The 22,928-nt window shown below is 35.0% G+C and overlaps 1 protein-coding gene across 1 annotated transcript in view; it reads right to left on the bottom strand.

Annotated features, from left to right (window-relative positions):
- Positions 1 to 21,765, bottom strand: part of Sgt1 (suppressor of G2 allele of skp1) — a 47,255-nt gene extending 25,490 nt beyond the window's left edge. Inside the window, exons 1-4 of the mRNA XM_081728157.1 lie at positions 21,661 to 21,765; positions 14,875 to 14,923; positions 11,346 to 11,436; positions 9,984 to 10,124 (exon numbers count right to left, since the gene is read on the bottom strand). Coding sequence (XP_081584283.1) covers positions 9,984 to 10,124; positions 11,346 to 11,436; positions 14,875 to 14,923; positions 21,661 to 21,671 — 292 coding nt within the window. The 5' untranslated portion in view covers positions 21,672 to 21,765. The remainder of the gene's footprint in view (positions 1 to 9,983; positions 10,125 to 11,345; positions 11,437 to 14,874; positions 14,924 to 21,660) is intronic.
- Positions 21,766 to 22,928: the final 1,163 nt, after the last annotated feature.

Below are 22,928 nucleotides of genomic sequence, written 5' to 3'. Positions count from 1 at the left end.
TGATCAACAGCAATATGACCTCTCTATGACTTACGGTTCCCGAGTTATAGATCCTTAAATCTCTCGAAATCGGAACTATTTTTGGACCAATATCTCGGGAACGGTTAGTCATAGAGAGAGATGACATTAATATTAACCTAAGAGGATGGTAACATTTTGATACCGACAGTTGGACATTGGCCACCGGTTATTATTTGGTACCAAAATGTTCAGCCTCTTAGGTATCGATCAGCACCAATATCATCTCTCTGTAACTTACGGTTCCTGAGCTATGGCTCCTTAACCCTTTTAAGTTTTTCGGTCGTTTTCGACCGATATTGTAGTGTCTTAAAGATTCGATTAAAAGAGAACTAAGAATGCTATTTAGTTCCGTTTTTTTATTTATTTATTTTCCAAGAGAGGAGGCATTCAAGAAAGCCTTGGAAGGGTCTATACGCTTCCGAGCGTCAGAACATAGGGGGGTATGACGTCATCAATTTACAAATTCCCTTTTTTTACTGAGGTCTAACTTCAACATTTTTTGGTGAGCTTCTCTTTAATCCTAGAATCCTAACATTTTCCCTAAACAATCAGTGGACCAATTAGTTTCTATGAGAATTTTTTCAGATCTCTTCGTCAACATAGAAGTGGGATTCAGAGGGACAAAAGGGTAAAAAAAAAAAAGGAATATTTTTTGACCAAAAATCCCACTTTAGCGATTCTTGCTCCGCTCGGCTACATGATAGGGACATTTGAGTGGTACTTTCTGAAAGCCTACTCGATTCTGAAGAGAACGACGTATGAATCATCATCCTACGATAATTAGGGACGTATCAGGAAATTTTTGAAGTTTGTATGGTATCCTTGGGAAATTTCGGAAATATTCGCAGAAGAGGAAAATATTTTTCCCGCCCTTAGTATTGAAGATAGGAGATTGGTATTTGGCACAAGTAATTAGTACCATAAGTAATATTTTTTTAAAGTGATTTCCAGATCTCTATGTTAACCCTGGGCCGCGCCAGAGGGCACCAAAACGGGAAAAAGGGATTTTTCTGCAAAAATCCCTATTTTCCTAACTTGTAACCTTCTTAGGAACGTCCTAGGGACATGCGGGTGATACCATCTATAAGCTTACTCTATTCTAAAGAGAACGACGTATGTATCATCATCCTATGATAATTAGGGCCGTGTCAAGAAATTTTTGAAATTTATATAGGGTATTCTGGGACATTCTGGGAATATTCGCAGAAGAGGAAAATATTTTTCCCGTTCTTAGTGTTGAAGATAGGAGATTGGTATTTGGCACAAGCAATTAGTACACTACGTAGTATTTTTGAAAGTGATTTCTGGATCTCTATGTTTACCCAAGGCCAAGCCAGAGGACCAAACCGGGAAAAAGGGATTTTTCAACAAAAATCCCTATTTTCCTCAATTCTTCCCTCCTTAGGGATGTCCGAGGGACATGCGGGCGATACCATCTGAAAGGCTACTCCATTCTGAAGAAAACGACGTATGAACCATAATTTTACGATCATTAGGAGCGTGTCCGAATTTTTTAAAAATTTGTAGGGTGCATGTTAGGGAAATTTTGGGCGTTTTTTTGATGCTCTCTCAACATGAGTAAAAAAATTTCCCACCCTTACTATTTAAGACAGGAAATTCAAATTTGTCACAAGTAATTAGTACACTACGTAGTATTTTTCCAAATTTTTGGAGGTTTGTGCGCAGACCCGGTAGAGTCTCAGGAGGTCCCAAACTTTGAAGTTTTTTTTGTAAAAAAAATCCCGATTTTCCGTCAAATAATTCCCTTCTGGCATATTATAGGGACATATAAGTGGTACAGTTTGAAAGGCTGTTCTATTCTGAGAAAAACGAGGTATAAACCATGATCCTAGGATAAATAGGGATGAGACTGTCGCTGCTTATCTGAGACTCAAGAAAAACGCCGAAAAAGGCAAGAATTTAAAAGGGTTAAATCTTCGGAAATCGGCTATTTTTGGCCAATATTTCGAAAACGGTAAGAGTGACGCGAAAAATTCCATCACTTTCTTAGATAGTTTTTCATGCCCTATAGAATGGAGGGCTCATAATTGAAAAAATCGCAAGTAACAAACAGACTGACAAACAGACATAGAGAATTCAGTAACGAACTTTTTACGTTCGTTGAACAGAATACGTTCTGAGAAGATGAGAAAAATACGCCAAGATTGAGATCGAAGAAAAATAATACCAACAAAAATATTTGTGAAGTTACCACACATTTTTGGAACAAATAATTTCAAACCAGCTTTGAAACCTCTAAACACGCTGAAAAACAATTATCATGTTACAGAAATAATAATAATAATAATAATAATAATTTCACATATACGTAAACTTATCAGAAGCTTACCAGGTTACTTCCAAATTAATGAAACATAATGCACAGATGACGAAAACGAATAACAAAACCCAGGTGAAAGAACTTTAGATTCAGAAAAAATATTGAAACTGCCATATCAAATTTATATATAACAAAAGATAAACAGATTTTGCTTAAGTCTCTATCTCAAATACAAAAGCACAGTTACGAATCTTACTACATACATAAGAAAGTGCCCCTCTTTAAACAGAGATGAAGGCAACCTTGATAGAATATAGATTCACGTTATAGAAAGGAAAAACCATAAATTAAAATGAAACAATATACGAATTTAATTTTAAAAATTATCACAAATTAGCTCTTTTCATACGGAACTCACAATCTTGTGCTAAATAGGACAGCACACACAAACTGACGATCTTTTGCAATTGTTACATTTTTCCTTCCTTGTCTGGTTAAAGTAGATTGATTAGTTAAGTGGAGACGGTAGAAAACAATGTATGTATGAACACGTTTCCAAAAAATAATAATACAAAAATAATAAAAAATATAAGCAAAAGAACAAAATGAAGCTTGATTCAGTATATTCTGGCAACTATGCTGGATAAATCTAAATCAATTTCTGAAGTAGAATGAAAGTCAGAAAGCATATACATGTAACTGAATTTATCATGTAATATTTAATGTCCATTTGTATAACAATTTAATCATCAAGTAATTCACATTTCAACCCACCACTCATCTTGGGCCACTCTGCGCAAAACACAGTCGTAATAGGTGCATTTTAGTAAACAGTATACAGCTGCGCTGAACGTACAAACTTAACTATAGTTCTTTCTAAAATCAGGAAAATCATTTATGACACTCTTAGTTTCTCAACCCTTATGAAAATAGTAAACTCTACACCTATTTTGGTGATTCTTTTACTCCTCTTCAGATCTGGTACCATAGCAGGCAAAGACTTGCAAATAAGACTAGTGATGCCGCCTGGTGTGTGCAAATGAATACGAAATTATACGTTTGAGTGTTACCAATTGCGGTAACAAAGTGAAAAAAATAAATCTCATATCCAAAGGACGTCGAATTGTTTGTGGAAGAAACTAAACTATAAAAATTTCGTTGTTTAATAATAACGAAGGTACTATTCCTTTTTTCGTAGGACAGTGAAAGAAAACAATTTTAAGTGAAGTGTAATTTCCTATTAATGAATTTGACGAAATTAAACGTGAGCAAAATCGTTCCAGAAGTTTTGTTTTCTATGACGTATGGCGTTAGAAGGCAGAGAGTGACTAAGTTCATCATGAAGTACATGATATTCTGCATCGAACTAGATTGAGTCGTGATCATTCTTGGACACTGCTCCAACAAGATTTACAGTTCGTAAGTTTTAAAAAGTTTATTAGTTAACGCAGCTCTCTTTATAAAAGTACAATAATCCAAAAAATAGCTAATACTGCAAGAAAAAGATAATCTTTCAGAAAAACGAACTTTTAACTACAAGAAGAAATACCACGTTTCGGTTATTCCGCGCGTCGCGAACCGAAGAGGCAAAGGACTGAACACAAAAACGAAAAGAGAAAAATGTAAAAATATTTTATAAAGTTTAGTGTTATCAAGAAATAAACCAATAAATTGTATTACTTTGTTTTACGCAGGCTTCCCGTAAGTACGTGCACTACCCCCGAAAAGTTTCCGAACAAACACGAAATAAAGAAATTTTCAAAATGTAACATAAGAATGCATTACAATTTGCTCACAAATGAAATGTGAAACATTTTAGAACATGACGGGAGGAAAAGTCTTGGCCTGTTGTGGATGAATTAAGAAAAATAAACTTAAATATCGCGCCGTTGTGATGGTTCATTACGTACGCATGCGATACAAAACGGCCATTACACTGCAAATTGAAGGTCGATCACACAATAAATGCCTCATAGGTGTCTCTGAAGCTGCTCTGTCTACTTCTCCCTCAGATCTCACTGTTGGTAGTTGTCTATTGCACGCTAGTAGTTGTGTGTGTGTGTGTTGAAGTGAGGTGTAAAGTGTTCCCTATTAGTCAGCATAATGCCCCATACGAAAAGGGCATTGGGTATTGAAACGAGAGCAAAAATAGTTACTTTTCATGAAGAAGGCTATACAATACGCGAAATAGCCGCAAAAGTGAAAATACCCCTTACTTTAATGCATGATACCTTAAAACGATTTGCTGAAACAGGGAAAAATCGCTCTCGAGCAAGATCTGGAAGGCCTAGAGCTACTACTACAAGGGAGGACAAGTACACTATAGTGACAAGCAAACGCAACAAGGTAGAAATAGTGCCCCAAATATAAGCTGAAGTGAACGAAACTCGCGAAAAACCGATCAGCTATGAAACTGTCTGGACGCGGTTAGTTAATGCGGGACTAAACGTGTACTGCTCCACTAAAGTGAACCTGTACAGTTGTCATCATCATTATAAATCTGCACAGTTGTTATGTCAGTACGATTTCATATTTATGTTGATATTTAAGTTTATTTTATTTATTTACTTTCATGTTTTAGTTGTTTCAAGTTTTGTTGTAATATTAATCCAGTTTATAGGAATGAACTTCTAATTTGTTTTCTAGTTATAATAGTGTTTTCAAACATTACGTGATATGTGTATAAATTCTGCACTTGAATACGAAAAAGAGAAAAGCATGTTAAAATTTAAATAATATACGTATACAAAAAATGGTTTTGTAATGTATAAAGTTTGAGTCTTCCTAGTGAAACGTCAATTTTTAAGTAACTTTGTACATTCTGCGGTTTTGTTATTGGAAGGAGAAATATAATTCCAGAAATTTATTAAATTCAAGTTAGCAAGAAATTTGATGGAATTTGGGAATACCAAAACTGGAATTACAACTGCGTAGCAGCACTAACGGTAACTTGCACTTTCATATTAAATTTATTATTATTTGAAGGAGGATTCACTACAAAATGATGTCCAGCTAAGAAATTTAATCTTGTCCAGGAGGTGAAGCCTCCTGAATACGTAATATTTCCCCAAAATGAATCTGTAATAAATTTAATGAAATAATAAAAATAATTCGAATCCTCAGTTTTAGGCCTAACAACTAAATCAACAGTTCTTTCGACAAAACATGTTTTCATTCAATATCATATTCAGTATCCCAGAATGATACAGCAATTTAGATAGATATAAATAATTCATTACTGATATTACTAGTGTATTATCAAAGCGATGGAACTAAATATAATTGCCGTATTTTAAAATAAGAGAAACAACAGTAAATAACCATATGAAGTCTCATCATCTACAACATGCATAAGTAATTACTATCTAAAAGATAAAATAAAAATACTACGAAATGAATAATAAATAAAGCAACAATATATTGATGAGTTGTTATGGAATGCTAAGGAAATGGATTATATATAGTAAGTAATTAAGAAGAAATATATGAAGAAGATATATATATACATAAAATGAATAAATAAATAAATAAATAAAAGGTAACTACGCATTTATTAATAAATAAATAGCGATTAAATAATTTGATGAGACAATGTCCATATTATAAGCTAAGACAGCGTCTTTGGTTATAATAATTTTAGTTCCACTGACTATTAAACTTTTGCCTAATAGATTACCAACTGAACTTGCTTACCTGGGACTGTACCAGTATGTTTATCTGTAATTACATTAGATACATATATATATATAATATTTGAGTTGTACTTTCTGATATAATTTATTATGATGGCTTGTCTTGTATGTATGTGTCAAATTATTCTATGTAATACATGTGTCAAATTTGATTTCGTGTCATGTTTCTTTGTAATGTCTGCTAATACGTTTTGTTTCAGCAATATTTTCGTAATCCATATTACATATGTATTGTGGTGCAATTATTACATCAACAACTCAATTTCGATAAAGTAACCTTACAAAATTCATATTGTGAAATTCTGAATATTCCTAATTCGTTAATACATGCCTCTAATAAAGTTTTGTGTAAATTTTGTTCTTTTGATAAACTGTATTTTCAATTCTAATGAGTCGTACATGACTTCTAAAACCAATATCTCGGTCGTTCACCATCCGATGGACTCAAGATAAACTTTTTCTCCGGAGAACAATCCGGTGGCGATCTATGGGCCGTGTTTGATGTTCCTAGTTCCAACAATTGCGGACAGAGGGCGTCGAACAGAAAATCACCGTTGCGCAACAACTGCCACCTCCAGTCTGATGTAATGTCACACGTCTGTCAACGGTAAGGATGTTTTCGGGGCTGCAGACCTGGACATCGGAACCAGCGCTTGCGTGACCGGCATTACGGGCAGTGGGGTAGGACAAACGGTCGCGTGGCAACTAGGAAACCGCTCTTGCGCTCCCAAAACTAAAAGAAGAGATTGCTATGGGCAAGAAAATTTGCAAGCTGCGGGCCAGAGCAGTGGAACAAGTGCTTATTTACTAATGAATCAAAGTTTGAACTCTTCAGTCATAGACGCAGGGTTTTCGTGCGTCGCTCCAAGGGCGAAAGACTGCTTCCATCGTGTATTTTGCCAACGGTAAAGCGCGGCGGTGGTTCTGTGATGGTGTTGGTTTGCTTTGCTAACAATCAAGTGGGGGATTTATTGTAAATACAGGGTACATACAATGCAGAAAGAACAGTACCATCAGATTTTGATCAGACACGCAGTGCCATCTGAGAAGAGGGTCATTGGTCGTGGGTTCAACATGCAGCAAGACAATGACCCAAAACACACATCCCGACTTTGTAGAGGGTGTTTGTCAGCAAAATAGCAACGGGGAGATCTCAAGAATATGGTGTGGCTCCCACAATCACCGGATTGTAATCCAATTGAGCTACTGTGGGATGAGCTTGATAGGGCAGTTCGAAAGATGCGTCCCTCTAGCGAGAAACACTTATTTGAGTGTCTTCGCAAAGTCTGGACAGCAATCAAGCCAGAAACTAATACGCCGAATGCCCAAAGCCTATAAACCTGTTATGATAGCACGCGGAGGCTACTTTGATGAGTCAAAGATTTAAGTTTTTTGACAAAACAATGATCCTTTTCTGTTAAATTTCTGTATTTTCCTCTCAAATACATATTGTAGGTTCCAGATAAAAATAAATTCCATTGATATGTCTTTGCTTTTTCTCGCATACACTTAAAGTATACATAAACCTACTTTGTACGGAAACTTTTCGGGGGTAGTGTAGTTGTAGGGCTTGTTGAGGCAAGTTTGTGCAATCTTGCATTGCACCATCGTACCTCTACTGTATAAAGTCGCATATTGGTCTCTCGATCTCTGACAGAAGAATGATGGGAGGTTAAGATCTGTGCAGTTAAACTTTATGGACATCTTCACTTTACACGTTACTCTTACTGACAATTAGTACAATATCTGTTGTATTGATTGGCGGGCGCGAGCATACCAAAGCTGGTGGGACCAATGATGAAAATTTCCCGATTCACAAAATCATACTCTACTGACTCCTACATCGTTGTTTAGCCATAAAATTTATTGGTGATGTGAGATGGAAAATTTTCCGCTATATTTTCCGGGAATTTTTTTCCGTTCTAAACAAATATCAGTGATCAAGTAACAATTCTTCATTAATCATAAAATTGATTGAATTCATGTATAGAAATGTTAAAAAGTGAAAGATCATTTAAAGAATCTGAAAATTTTCATGACTCAGACAATTTCTAGTACTATGTAGGAACAAGTGAAACAGTTTTTCATGAATCGAAAAATTTTCTGTCGTGTATGAAAAAATTGAGAAACTTTTTCTGAGTCGGAAAATTTTTCATCATTTTGAACCAAAAAGTAAAACAAAAGCTTTTTGTGAATCGGGAAGTTTTTTGCTCTGTAGAAACAAGTGAAACAAATTTTCATGAATCGGAAAGTTTTCATTACGATGTAGAAATACTATTCAGAATCCAGACAGTTTTGAATATTACGTACAGTGATGTTAGGTGGAAACTTTTCCACTATATTTAACTACATATGAGCTAATAAAATTGAATTCAAGTTGGCAAGTAAAAACTTACACTGTGTTTCTCTCTCTACGATCTCCTTTGTGGCTAAGCCGTTAGCGTACGTGCTTTGCCGTGGGAGACCTGGTTTCGATTCCTGGTGGGAGCTCATGTTCGGATTCTACGTTAATCAGTAGGTCATACAGCCTCGCTTCTGAAAGGGACGTTAAACTCAAAATCAACTCAACTCTCTCTCTCTCTCTGTCTGTGTGTGTGTAAAGCATAGGGAACATGAGCTTCGTCGAGTTCGTAGAAAAAACATTTCTTCTTATTTTCTGTTACAAAAATAATCCTCATAAGGAACTTTTATGTAGTTATTTCATTACATAGGCAAGCTTGTATGTGAAACAATGTGGAACTTTCTGTTTTGGAAATAACTGATAAATTCACAAAGGTTTCTTTTGGCTTTCTTGTTACATTTTAAATAATGGAATGGGATATTTGTACTCTACGAACTCAATGTGTATTCCCTGCACTTTAAATATATATATATATATATATATATATATATAGCCTTTCAGCAGCGAGGCTATATGAGACGGGACCTACTGATTAACGTGGGATCCAAACCACATGAAATCCCGATGGGAATCGAACCCGAATCTCCAACGACAAAGGCGAGAACGTAACTGCTTGGCCACGAAGGAGCTCGCAAACAGACAGACAGACAGACAGAGAAACACTATGTAAGTTTTTACTTGATAACTTGAAATATTAGAAAATTCACAAAAGGTAATTGGAAAATTATTTGTTGCTGTCTAGTTTTCCTCCATAGGAATTCAATTTTATAGCTCAATGTGCAGTGTGGAAAGTTTTCCACCTAATATCACTATACATAATATTCAAAATTGTCCGAATTATGATAAGTTTTCCCGTTTGTTTCTACATCGTAATGAAAATTTTCCGATCCATGAAAATTCCTTTCACTTGTTTCTACGGAGCAATAAAACTCTCCGATTCAAGTAATTAGTTGCTTTTTGCTTCAAAATGATGAAAATTTTCCGACCCAGAAAAAGTTTTTCGATTTTTCCATACACGACAGAAAATGTTTCGATTCATGAAAAAATTGTTTCACTTGTTCCTAAATAGTACTGGAAATTGTCTGAGCCATGAAAATTTTCAGATTCTTTGAATGATATTTCGCTTTTTAACATTTCTATACATGAATTCAATCAATTTTATGATTAATGTAGAATTGTTACTTAATCACTGATATTTGTTTAGAACGGAAAATATTCCGGGAAAAAATAGCGGAAAATTTTCCACCTCACATCACTAGGTGGGACATACTAAAGTCAACAATGTGTGCTTGGCTCCAACTGATGCCTTTCCGAATACTACCGAGACTACAATAAATGTTGTCTGAGGAAACGGATAAGTGAATTATTCTCTACAATCAAATACTGTCACGAACAACTTGTATACGGCATCGGGAATAGCTGAACCGACCAACAACACTTACACATTTCTTTACCTTATAACATTAGCCAAGTTTCCTCCAGTGCACAATAAAACATAATTATTTACAGATTTTCATGTCAAAATCTGCCTCCAAAGTTTACTCAATACATCAAGGAATAGTAGTATACAACACAATATGATACTTACTGTCGAGATCTCTTCCTTCAATGAACGACTTTTTGGCTTCCTCAAACTGCGCTAAATGAAAGCAAGCAATGCCCTTTACCTGATGGGCCTGTGGATCGTTAATACCGAGTTCTATGGCACGTTCCGCATCTCTTTTAGCATCTGGAAAGCAATATTTAGAAACAAATCTCAATATTATCCAACAAAGCTTTGTAATAAAGAAAATCAAAGTATCTACACAGAAAATATGACAATTTTACACTGCATTATATAAGAGGAATGCTAACATCGAGAAACTATATAATACTGAAAATGCAAGATAATCTACTTACACATTAGAAGAGAAGACAAACATTTCAACCGAAGGATCATTTTCATACAAAAACAACTTTACACATTGTATAAAAGACATAAAAAGCACAGCAATAAACTGATTGCATTACATGGGGTCAATGTTGCGTAGCAAAGTATTAGAATATTGAAATTAGATAAGTTCATGTTCGAGCAGCAATGTTTTTTAAGTCACTAACGTACCGTAATACAATATACTGGCTAGTTAAAAATAATGGTCATCAATAATTAATTTGCAAACTTAAACTACAACACGAAACGAGTAACAAATACAAGCTTGTTCCATGGTTTGGTTCTCCGAACATACCTTAACAGAATGTGATTCAAGATAATTAGAAAGGCCTCTTTGTATTTACTGTTTATTCACAATCTAGTAAGAAGATCATATAAGTTAAGGTACATACAAAAAACAAGTTTTAATCAATACACGAAATTCAAAACTTTATTTTCATTAACTCAAACAGTAATGAAAGTTTATCTAATTTCAATATTTTCCCATGTGTAGACAAAGGAAGATGCATAAAAACAGTCACAATCCTTATTTAATATCCTAGCTTTCATTTGACCCTAAATATTGAGAACTGTCAGAAAGGCATTAGGAACAGAATACGTATTCTCGAACACGAGGTGAGTATGCTTCCTATTGCGACATCCAATTCGTAGTAATAAGTTAATTAGATCACGCAGCTATAAACAATGTGCCTCGGCAGAAAATGACATGATTAATTCCATTATGTAACAAGTCACTATTAGAGAAATGAAATTAATTTTAGAACGATGGATTCTATATTTGATCAATAAACATAGCTTTTGTCAATAATCATTTCTCAACTGTATTATTAATTTCTACGCGCTGCTAGTATTTTCTACTAGTACAATATATTCACGAGTTTTACATATATTCTTGGAGTTACCGGACTTCAAAGTGCAAGGAAACTAATACTTACGCAACATTTTAACTACAACACAACGACATCACAAGAACTAAACTGCGCATTTTGCAAGTATTCTGTTTGTATTCTGATTGCTTACCTGCAAACTTCTCCAATTTAAGAAGAACGTTTGCTCTATGCAAATATGGGGTGGGCTTCTTAGGATTTGCATCTATTTCCCGGGTATAATACTGTAATAAGAAATTTGTTGGTAGTTCTCTATTACGTTACTTCTGATAATGAATATATTTATTTATTTCAGTTTAAGGTTTTCTTACTCATTACTTTACAAATTAGTGTATACAACAAAGAGCACAGATTTCTTTATATTTTATTGAATAATTTTGTAGAATCATAATAAAAGCGTATTAGAAAGTGATAATACTTTCGTCAGTTGGGTTTATATGAATATTGTCGGACCTTTTTTCTTCTTCTTTCTATATTTAATTCTAAATTGTCGAATAAAGATGTTAACAATTATCTTTTCTTTAATCATTCTTTTATTTAATTCAATATGAAACTGCGAACGTAGTTACGTTGCTGTCCCATTGGAAGATCAAAGTAAAAGCGTGTCCACGTAACTAAGTACTCAATGTTTCCATCCGGTGATTATCAAGTTGTGAAAGTAAGTCCAAATAATAATCCGATGTGGATTTCAGTGGAGCTCGACCACACGCAAAATGAGCCATTCTTGACCGATATATGTGGTTAACTGGTACGAGAAATACATCTGCGACACCAGCAAACAAGCGGTAGACATTATTACTGCCATTGGGTGATCTGTGTCAACAAATACAGCTTACAAAAACAATGTGAATATGAACTGTACGTCAGAATTTTGTTTGATTTGAGTTCAGCCGCCCTTTCAGCAATGAGCCTATGAGACGTGACCTTACAGCTTAACGTGGGATTCGACCATGATCTCCCACGGCGAATCTAACCCGCTATCCTGCGTCGAATGTGTGTACGCTATCGACACAGCTACGAGGGAGCTAAACTGTACGCCAGATAACCGATAATGCACGAACCGCTTACTCTTTACAGTTACACTTTGGTATGTCAGAGCTGAAGAGAACTGAACTTACGAGGAGTGAACATGACTCCCAATTTTTACTGAGCAAGCAGGGATTCTCGGTGAAGACCGGTGAGAAGCAAAGATTACTACTCATCTAACCTTGTTGTGGGTGACATGTAACAGTAATATGAAGATGACATCTTGGATCGCCATATTATGCCACACTCTTATGAAAGAAGTTAAATACATTTTGAAAGACTATAAGGTCCATCATCACCGACCGCATGCAGCCGACTGTCATTTGGAGAAACACGATATGAAGCCAGTACGGTCTCTGGAGCTCAACATTATCGAGTACATATGTGAGATGTCCTCGTGGAACCATTGTTTTACAGATGGATTTTTGCTGAAAATTTCACCTGTAAAGAGCAGAATGAAATCCAGTCAGCTCACTGGGTTAACAAACAAGGTCAGTCTTTATAAATGTGTCGTGGTTCCTGGATGACGATGGTCAGCGACAGCAGATGAATTTTGCCTTTGTTTCAGATTCTTTGGAACACGAAAAATATGCAATGCATTTTACCTTTAAAAAAAAAATTTAAAAAACAGCTTTTGAGAATCAGGGTGTATTCCGTGAAAGAGTGGCACCAACTTTGAAAATCTCTGACGGCGCATCTAGCTAGTTTAAGCAGAAGTTCATGTTGGCAGATATAACAAGAATGGCTAAAACATTTGATGTCATGATTGAAACTTTTTTTAACCTCGCACGGGAAAGGAACTGTAGATGGTCCTGGAGAAAATGTAAAAGGGATTGCAAAAAGGCCATGTTAAGTGCAAACTGTTAGAAATGCACATAATTTTGTGAAACAAGTTAAAAACAGGGTGAAGCATATTAATGTTTTTGAAGTGTCAGTGGATGAAACTGAAAGCTGAGAAAAAGGATCCTGATGAATTTTTGAAAGATGTGGTGGCTATTCCAAAACTGCGTAAGGATCACTCCTTCAAGGTAATAGGATATTGCCAGATTGAATACACCAGGTATCATGTATCAGAAAAGTGGATGAGGCGCAAGCTTTTACGCTACGTGCCGCCACAAGACACTTCTGCAACATCTGAAGAAGTATCCTTTCAAGAACATCTTTATTGCGCCGTGTTTTACGATCAGAAGTTCTACATCGGCAGAGCTCTCCAGTACAGCAAAGATGACAGTGTTGTTACAATTAAATTCTTGGAGCAGATAAGGTAGAGTTTCCATTGGCTAAAAAAGATAAATTGAAAATATAGTTCGGCAATTTGTCTTTTATGGTCCATTACAATTAACTGGTGCTCACCCATTTAAAGTAGAATAATTAGAAACTGTACAGAAGAAGTATAACCTGTTGAAAACAGATTGTAAAAATTACAATATTATACATTTATAGTCAATATCGTCCTTAAGTGTAAGTTTATTTTTCTTAAGCTTTTATGGCCAGTTTTGTAAGTTTAAATGCTTATTAGCTTATGCACATGTTTTAAGTGCTAATATATGTCACTTTGTGCACAATACTATTCCTCATTACACTCATAATCCCAGTATCCTAACTTTATTTCATAAGAATCAGTCCGGAACACAGAATGTTGGTCCGGAACATGCCTTATAAATTTAATATTTCTATTATTATAAATTACCTTCATACAAAAAACTTAAAGTGTAATACTACACTTGCCTACTGTAATTTATTATATGGGGCACTATCTGATTATCAGTACTTTCAGAGAATTAAAATGATGAGTTGTTTCAGATTGAAACTAAGGATGCAAAACTGTCAATCCGGTATAGTAACTTCAATAATTAATTTCTATTTAAGCACTGTAAAAAAAAAAAAAAAAAAAAAAAAAAAAAAAAAAAAAAAAAAAAAAAACTAGTCAAAATGAAGGTCTTGAAATGCCTGATAGCTAAACAAAATTACACCACCTTGGAGCTTTTACTTCAGCAAAGATATTAACTGGAAGTGCAATATGTGTTCCGAACTGTAAAGTCCGGAACACCTGCAAATGCCCTACTTTGAAATATATGTGGTCGTATAGCTATCAGCTAAATTTAGTATTTCTAATTGATCGTGAGAAAATTACATCTTAGGGGTGTCAATTATACTTTTAAATTCTTTCCAAATGTATGAAATAATAGAAAGAATAATACACGAAACTCTTCTCATATGACATAACAATTGGAATTTTATCTATTTTGAGATTGTTTTTCCGATTATATTGTAAGACGGAACTACTATTAACTCAAAAGGTCACTGCACGTTTGTGTTGTGGAAAAGAATGAAAAAATCATCCGAGTAATTCGTTCTTTGATGTTATAAATGTATTTAAAGAATACTTGCCCTACATAGTCTTTATCTTCAACTCTTTGAATGTTTACGTTGAAGACAGATAAAATAGCAAAATTGCCCATTACTACTATGGACGTTTCAAGAGGGAGAGTTCACGTTATTGTCGCAAGTATTGTGTATTTCTAATATACTTCCCTATACTGAAAATCCTTCGAAGTTAATTATTCACACCAAATCATCCACATTGAAATTTTCAAATTATCAGGCTACAATAAACATAATACCAATCACAGTACCTGTGCTTCTTTCCTGTAATCGTCTTCTTGCTTATCACCCGCTGGGTTGCTGCAACAACACAAATATTTATATAGAACGCATAAATTTATGCACTTAGTTTGTCTAAAAATATATTCCTGATGATAAACGATTGTAATTCTGATGTTCTATACTCGTATAGGGTTTGCGGCAATATTGTAGTAAACTTTATCCCCTTTTTCATTTTAGGTGACTTAACAGCCGTGCTTCTCATTAAAAAAAATATAGATACGTGGTTTATTAAGGGAAGGCAAGGCGTTTTCTTTAGTGAAAAGATCGTCACAATGAATACGTAACCATGTTTGCTATAGTTGTTTGTACTAACTAAATTGGAAGCATATTAACGAAAACTTATCTTTAAAAAACACGAATTGTATTTTCGACGCCCTTGTGTATCTTGAAAGAATATTATTGTGCTGAACAGGACGGAGTGTGTTTCATGCCTTAGTCGTCACACTCACCACATACTGTATATACAGCTTAGACTTCTTTTCATAACATTTTGACAAGAACATTTACGCAATTCCTGTGCGAGATATTGCCCCAAGAGAACCAAAACCGCTACTACAGCGAGGGGTCGCCATTGAATTTTACCTAGAAGTGCGGAGTGCTTCAAAAGAAACTGCGTGAGTGATATTGGTGCATTAGTGTGTTTCGCAGGTTGAGTTTCGCTACAAATTGCTGAAAATTCTTGTCATTAACTTCATAACAATCCAGAGTTACAATCGGTTATTATCAGATGAAGCAGATACTATCTATGAAATTCTAACTATCCTTAAGTGTTAACACTTACTCACTACTGAATATATACTATTCAATTTTAGAGTAGTCTAATGGTTACATTCTCAACAATTCATTGTATCACAAATTATTATTTAATTTTTGCACAGAAGTTTAAGTGAAGCGTATAAGTTACATGAAAAAAAGAAGATGAGCTTGAAAAAAAGTGACTGTTATATTGTTAGTCTACAGGATTCTCACACTGTTAGTACATATAGAACTGTTAAATCGTCAGTTCTTCAATAAAGAAATCGTAGTAAATAAATAAATAAATAAAATAAACAATCAATGTAAGAAGAGATCTCATTTGCATGTTGAACTTTTGCAGCAAAAGAGCAAAATGTATTTATAAAGTGTTTGACTGATTTCAAATCGCCCAGGCAAAACACAATTGGTCCCCTTCATAGTCTCAGATTTCATTTATTTTTAATGAAATCCATGTTAAGTGCAAACATGGTTTATAAATTTAATATTTCTGCAATACATGCAATATTATTAGACTTTTTTTTTTTTTTTTTTGAAAATAATTTCTCCTTCGATATACAGCCTTACAAAATGGTGGCCCTCCTCTCAGATTGCTCGAAAAACTGAAAAAACATGTCAAATTAAAAGTTTTATTGTAGAGAAACGACTTAGTAACATGATCGCAACAGTAGTAAGAATATGAAGTAGTGTGTTTCGGTGGAGGCAAAATTAGTCTGTTGGTCCAATAGGAATCGCGCAATTCACTCGCAATGTTGCCAACTTTAGTGAAAATTTTGCTAACTTCAAACACTTTTATTTCTGTCCTCACGAGCCATATCAACCATCTGCTTCTAGCACCGAAATCTACTCGGTAAGGTCTCTTGAAAATGTAAAGGACTTCGTTTCTGATTATTACACCCTACGTTATAGTATAATGAAAAGCTGAAAATTTCATTAAGACACAACGTTTGGCCGTCATTTTCATTATTAAAAAAAAAAAAAATTAAAAATCTGAATTTTTTTACAACTACTGGAGAAGCACCTAAGTATTTAATATCCGTTAACCGTTCATGCGGCTGCAGCCCCTAACATTCGCAATTAATTACTGAAGTTTCGGTTTTTGTACTTGAAATGTAAATATTTCCTATGGACATTTAGGTTCTCCACACAAGGCGATTTGAAAAGCAGTATGAAAATTTTGAGAGTTGAATTCTGACATCAAATCAAGTAGAAAAGTTCCTATAAGCATGGGCAGAATAAACATGGATTGTCAACTTGGTAGAATAAAACTTTTGTCGAGAATTCTTTCTGTACATAATCCTCTTGTGCCTTTTACCACAATCAACACATTTAATACGGTCCTTACTGTAATACGACTTCTCCATTGTTATTCACGCAAACACTGTAATTACAGCACTACAATGTCATGTTACCAGTAAAAACAATTTTCATGCTTCCAGAGAACACTAGGACGATGTTCACGACACCGAATCATGTAATGAACTGTTTCGTGGTTGCAGCAGAACTTCTCGAACAAGTTTGAACTTTATGTAGTTACGATAAATTCTGCAATAATAAGAAAAGAAAATTTCTTCTTTTTCTTATTATTATTACAACTTACACGGACGTAGTTTTTATCTATCAATAACGCACGAGATAAAATTTTGTAATGAAATACATATAAGTTTTCGAAAACTTTGGTGATGTGGGGAAAGCCGTACTTCACGTGATGTTTACAATCATTAATGAATTCTAAATATCAAATAAAAACCACGTAGTGTCACTTGGAAACAAAATTTCTACCAAGCTCTCAACACTGTAAACCGAACCGAATGCGAACCGTGGTGCATACGTATTGATCATGGGTGGATTAAACCAAACGTCTTTGGGGAGGGCTTTTTGTCTGGGATGTGTTTCCTCGAAATCTCCTCCTAAAACAAAAGGTATAACTTATTCAGGAAAAGAGTGCAAAAGATATAATTGCTACAGAATTTTCAGCACAATTCCCCCTGCTCCCGAAAAGATATTCTGTCTACGGGCCTGGTTGTGGCTATGCTTTAGTATTCTGTATTCAACGTAAGAAACACACCTGGGATAAACAAATGACGTACTACAATGAAATGCAATGGCTGGAGTTATAAATATAGTTCCGTGATTGACGTAATTGCTTATCTGTAATTGGTTAAAGAGAGGAACTATTTTTCCACATTGTTTCGTATAATTAACTTCACCCATTTTCGAGACGAGTCGAAAAAATATTAATTCACGGAGCAAAATATACTACTACAAATTACTGACAAAATATATGCCATATTCTGTGATTTTTACCTTCTGTTATCGACTAAAAACAATCGTCACAGTGTTGCTAACATGCAAACCGATAAGTATCTATAACAACAAGTGTTAAACACTTGAGAGAGAGGTAGATAGTATATATAGTAGAGAATAAACATTTATATAATATGTTTAGGTACAAATTTAATATATTTTGAATTGATCTTAACAACCATAATAAAGAAAATCGTTTTCGAAAAAATGTAATGGCTATCCTTAAGAAACGCAGAGTTTGCAACAGTTATTTTAAGTCCTGCCCCCAATAGTCACCTTACAATTTGAAAACATGCAGTGCTTCTGTTCAGTGTCAAGTTATGAAACATCCACAAGGAAAACCATTGAAGAGTGGGAAAAACTAATTGTTTTAAACGTGTTCAATAAACTGCTGGAAAACAATCCTACTGTATTAGTGAATGACATAGTGAAATTAATGCAGAATATACTGGTGTCTCTGAGTCGAGTGTTGTGAACGTACGTAAAGAGTTCAAAGAAACGGGGTTGTTCAAAACATCGGGTAAAAAGAGAAACAGAAAGAAAACAGAATTAGTGAAGGAGGATGACAGAATTAGTGAAGGAGGATAACAGAAGTAGTGAAGGCGAAGGCAGGGATACAAGTGTGCGAAGCAGTTTTCGAATAGTCATGTGCAGATCTTCACGCTGGCGTGCACGGTCTCCAACGCAGTCCGTGGCAGAGTTCTTTAATTCTCTTCCATTTAGAAGTCCAAATTGCAAATTCAGAACTAAAGAGGGAAACAACATTTTTTCTTCAGTTCCGATATTTTTGGCATATCTTTCTGCTTGAACTCGGAGGTGTTGCTTAGATGTTTTGTAGTTACGTGTGTTGGGTCCATATACATTTAAAACTTCCGGCGCAAGACGCGTTTTGAGACCTACAATCGACTCTTATCAATAGAATGTAGACAGTTCTTCGGTAGTAAGATGACGTGTCATTTGCCGGGAAGTTCGTATGTCTTTGGGCGAGACGAGCAGTTCGAATCTGCACGTCGACACTGGCAGTCATTCTGGATATTGTTCGAAAATTTCCTTGAATTCTTCTTTGCTGTTTGAAAGCTTACTGTCCTGAATGGCATCTGACGCTGCGTTCATGTCTATATCTGCCTTCTGCAAAAGTCCACTGAGGGGGAGGTTATTGTGAGAACATCCTGAAGACCGTAGTAGTTCGAGAGTTTCACAATCTGACTGCCCTTAATGTTGAGAAGACCGAGGCATATGTTTAGTAAATTCCTTTTTCAAGTGAAGCGTTTTCAATTCGTAAGAAACTAATACATGGAGAAACCTATCTTTTATTTGCTTCTACCATTATCCGTGCATTATAAAAACAGTAGTAATGTAGTTGCATTACTTTCTATTCAAGACTAGCTGAAATGTCCGTTCTCTGCACGGGGAGAATTAAGTTAATAGAAAATATTTAAAGCCTTCTCTTCACCTTAGAGTACACATATCAAAGAGAGCATAATAATAAAAACTCCACAAGATAATCTATTCTTAGCATAAATTTTGAACCACCTTCTCCCGTAAAATACACCCTTTAAACTAAGTTACGTGATAAAATCCCAGCTTTAGGTAGGTACTAACCATGTTCAAAAATTCATTTCAAATAAGGAAAGAAATTATAGAATGTCTCCCTTCCTCCCCTTAAAATAAATATTTTCAGAAACGCTGGGACATAGATCCAATTACTTTTAGTGATGAGTTTATATGCCAAGCTCCATCTCCCCAATATGACATTATCGTGAGAGACTCAATTTTTCGCAAAGGCTTTGATCCTCCCCTCCCTGCTTAGAACATGCACTTTTATCAAAGTAACTGATAAAAACCCAGTTCAAAGTACTACGCGATAACTACATCAGGGTGTCTATTAAAATTCCAAAATGTAATTTCGTGACTTTTTCGTGACCTTTTCTTTACCAAATCATAAAATTTCCTAACATTTTCAAGAGCGGATTTGGGTGCGAATTAGACTAAATTTTCATCCATGCGATAGAAACGTACTTTACTTGCAATTTGGTAGCGTCTAAAGCCGGTCATAGACATTTTTGGTGGTGAATTTTGACGTTTTATAGAACAAAACTTTCCAATCTGTACTTGCATTTCTACAGTTACAAAAAAATCGTGACCCAAAAGCTAAATTTCGTGACTTTCGTGACCGATAGACACTCTGTACATCTAAAAATTCCCTGTGATGCGATCACAAACAAGATTATTTTTATTTTTATATAGTAAATTACTGTTGAACACTACTATAGCGAATCTGATCTAGTGCATACAAAATTCGTTATTCATGACACCAAAACATTGTTATTCACTGGTCCTGTTCTGAAATGATATTTTGATACATATTTTAATCCAATTCTGAAGCTAGGCGTATACTATGAAACACGATTTAAGAAAGGAATTATAATCATATTAAGGTTATTTCGATTCAAATTTTAGGGTGTACGTTGTAGGCACCTCTTTCGGCGTAGGGGTTATTGTAATTTTAAAAGGGTTCTACCAAAAACAGAAAAAAAAACTGTTTTTGGTAGATTCAGATTTCTACACTGGGGAAAATTCCAACAACCCAACTGCAGTGGTATTTTAATGTTAACCCCGTGATAACAGAAATAATCCAAAAATGAGTGACGTAAAACAGTTACTTCATCTAGATAGCACTTAGTACCTCCCCCAAATCCGCACATAAGGCAGTTTAAGTGTTTCATGCAATATACTATATTTTGCGTTATCCTCACTTGTGTATACACATAGTCGTTGACGCGCCTGCTCCTTACAAATGCACCCCTTGCTGCCGACTGACCCCCTGCTGCGCCTCTGCCCTGACTCGGTTACATAGGATTCGTGTATCTAGTGGCCATCTAGCACAAGTTAGTTAGTGTCTTTTGTATAATAATTCTTATCGTGTACCTACACTGAAGTCCTGCTAAAGTGAGTCTGCGCAGAGGAATGCAAACCCACTCCGTCATCGACGGCTCCGAGCAGGTATTTGAGCCAGAGTCACTACCAAATGACTTAGGGGGGATAATTAAAAATACCCCTCTTTTTAACGTTTTAAGCTAGGATTATGCTCTAAATCTACGGAAATCTGTGATAACAGTGGAATGAAATGTAGAAGGATATGAGGCAACATCAGGAAAATCCACACACAAGCAGTTTGCCCACCACAAGATCCACTTGGCAAGTGTTGTGATCTAACTAGAAATCTCGTGCACTAGAAATGGCACTCTACTACTGAGTCACCGACTCTCTCACTTGGGTTCCACATCTGCCTCTCCTTGCTATCACTTCCCCGGTGAATTATGAAAGTTTATTCTAACCTTTTAAGGCATTACGCGACGAAGTTTAAACTTCTCTCTCTCAATGTCACTTGCAACTTTTAGCGTAATGTCACCGATTCAAAACTTACAAATAAATAATTAACTAAAAAAAAAAAAAAAAAAAAACTATTGAACAAGTCCTTCCTTGACCTCAACCCAAACAGATGAAATCAGTTTTGGAATAACGAAATTCCTTGTATGAGTATTGTTTACAATGCAAAAGGTATCATTTTACTGCAATTCTAAACAAAGAAAAATTATCATATGTTCAATGATTAACATACTGCTAATATAACTATTACTTGCTATTTTATCCTTTATAAATCAATTCTGAAGTAAAGACAATCAAATACTTACGGAAAGCTCATATTTCCAAACTTTCCTCCACTTCTAGAAAATTCTTACGAATTCCAAAACCATTAGACGAACGTACGAAACAAATGAATGCAGAATTCCGATTATATTCTGTGAATTAGAAGAAGAAGAAACAAATAAATCTGGGAATCATACAAACGTACGGACCTATTCCGTAACGGATAGCGTGAACGAAACGCCAAATCTGCAAATTGGCGTAGTGACTATAATAAGTTTTTACATTTTTAACCGACTTGAGAAAATATGACTATATTTACACATGCTTTCGACATGATTGTACCGATTTTGATTACTCATTTTTTTCTTCCCCGATTGTTCTGTATAAATTTCATAAGGATCTAACAATATCCTTTGTAGGCAGATGATGGAACTCTTTAAGACCTGACACCAAGGGCGCCCATGTTGTGGTTTCCAAGGGGGAACACGTATAGCGACGTTTCAAAAATAATTTCAAATTGTGCTGTAACTAATGTAAAAATTCTATTGGATTTTCGATATTCTGGAGTACAATTTCCTCTAGGGGACGAGCGCCGCACCTTGCCCCCCCCGGATGGGCGCCCTTGCCTGACAATGTTCTAGTTCTAGTTCTAGTTATCTCCCTTTTGGGAGATTTATAAAGAAAGTATGACTATCGTGTGTACCGGTATAGTATGATCATTGTTAACGACAACTAACTATAGTACACAGAAAAAGAATTTAATATTTGTGTGTAAGTCAGACAGTTTTATTCATTTGCTTTTTGTTTGATGGAATATGCCTTCGGGAAGGTTTAATATACACTTTATTAAATATGATGATAATATTCCAAACTAAATCATGAAATTTTTCAACGGCAGACAATATTCATATCGCAATTCGGTATAGCAGTTATAGTCGAGACGTTCTATTGGTCCCCAACCGGCTTCCTTTGTACTCAGGCAGAAAATTTACCCTGACCGCCTTCATAAATAACACTCCAAATAAGCCATAAACGGCACGTGTTTTGTGTCGAGGTTTTGCGTTGTTGCCATCGCTAAACTTATATCAACGATGGATACATTAGGCCTATGTAATAATAATAATAATAATAATAATAATAATAATAATAATAATAATAATAATAATAATAATAATAATAATAATAATAATAATAATAATAATAATAATATCACTAACATAACAATCATTAAAGGAATCCTATGTAGTAGTGTGAACAGGAGCGGTTCAAGGATGGACTCCTGGGGGTGACAACGAAAGATTGTATTTTTTTT

Source organism: Thermobia domestica, chromosome 10 (genome assembly GCF_964235325.1).
Source record: "Thermobia domestica chromosome 10, izTheDome1.hap1.1, whole genome shotgun sequence".
NCBI classification, from domain to species: Eukaryota; Metazoa; Arthropoda; class Insecta; order Zygentoma; family Lepismatidae; genus Thermobia; species Thermobia domestica.
This window is presented reverse-complemented; position numbering and strand designations above follow the sequence as displayed.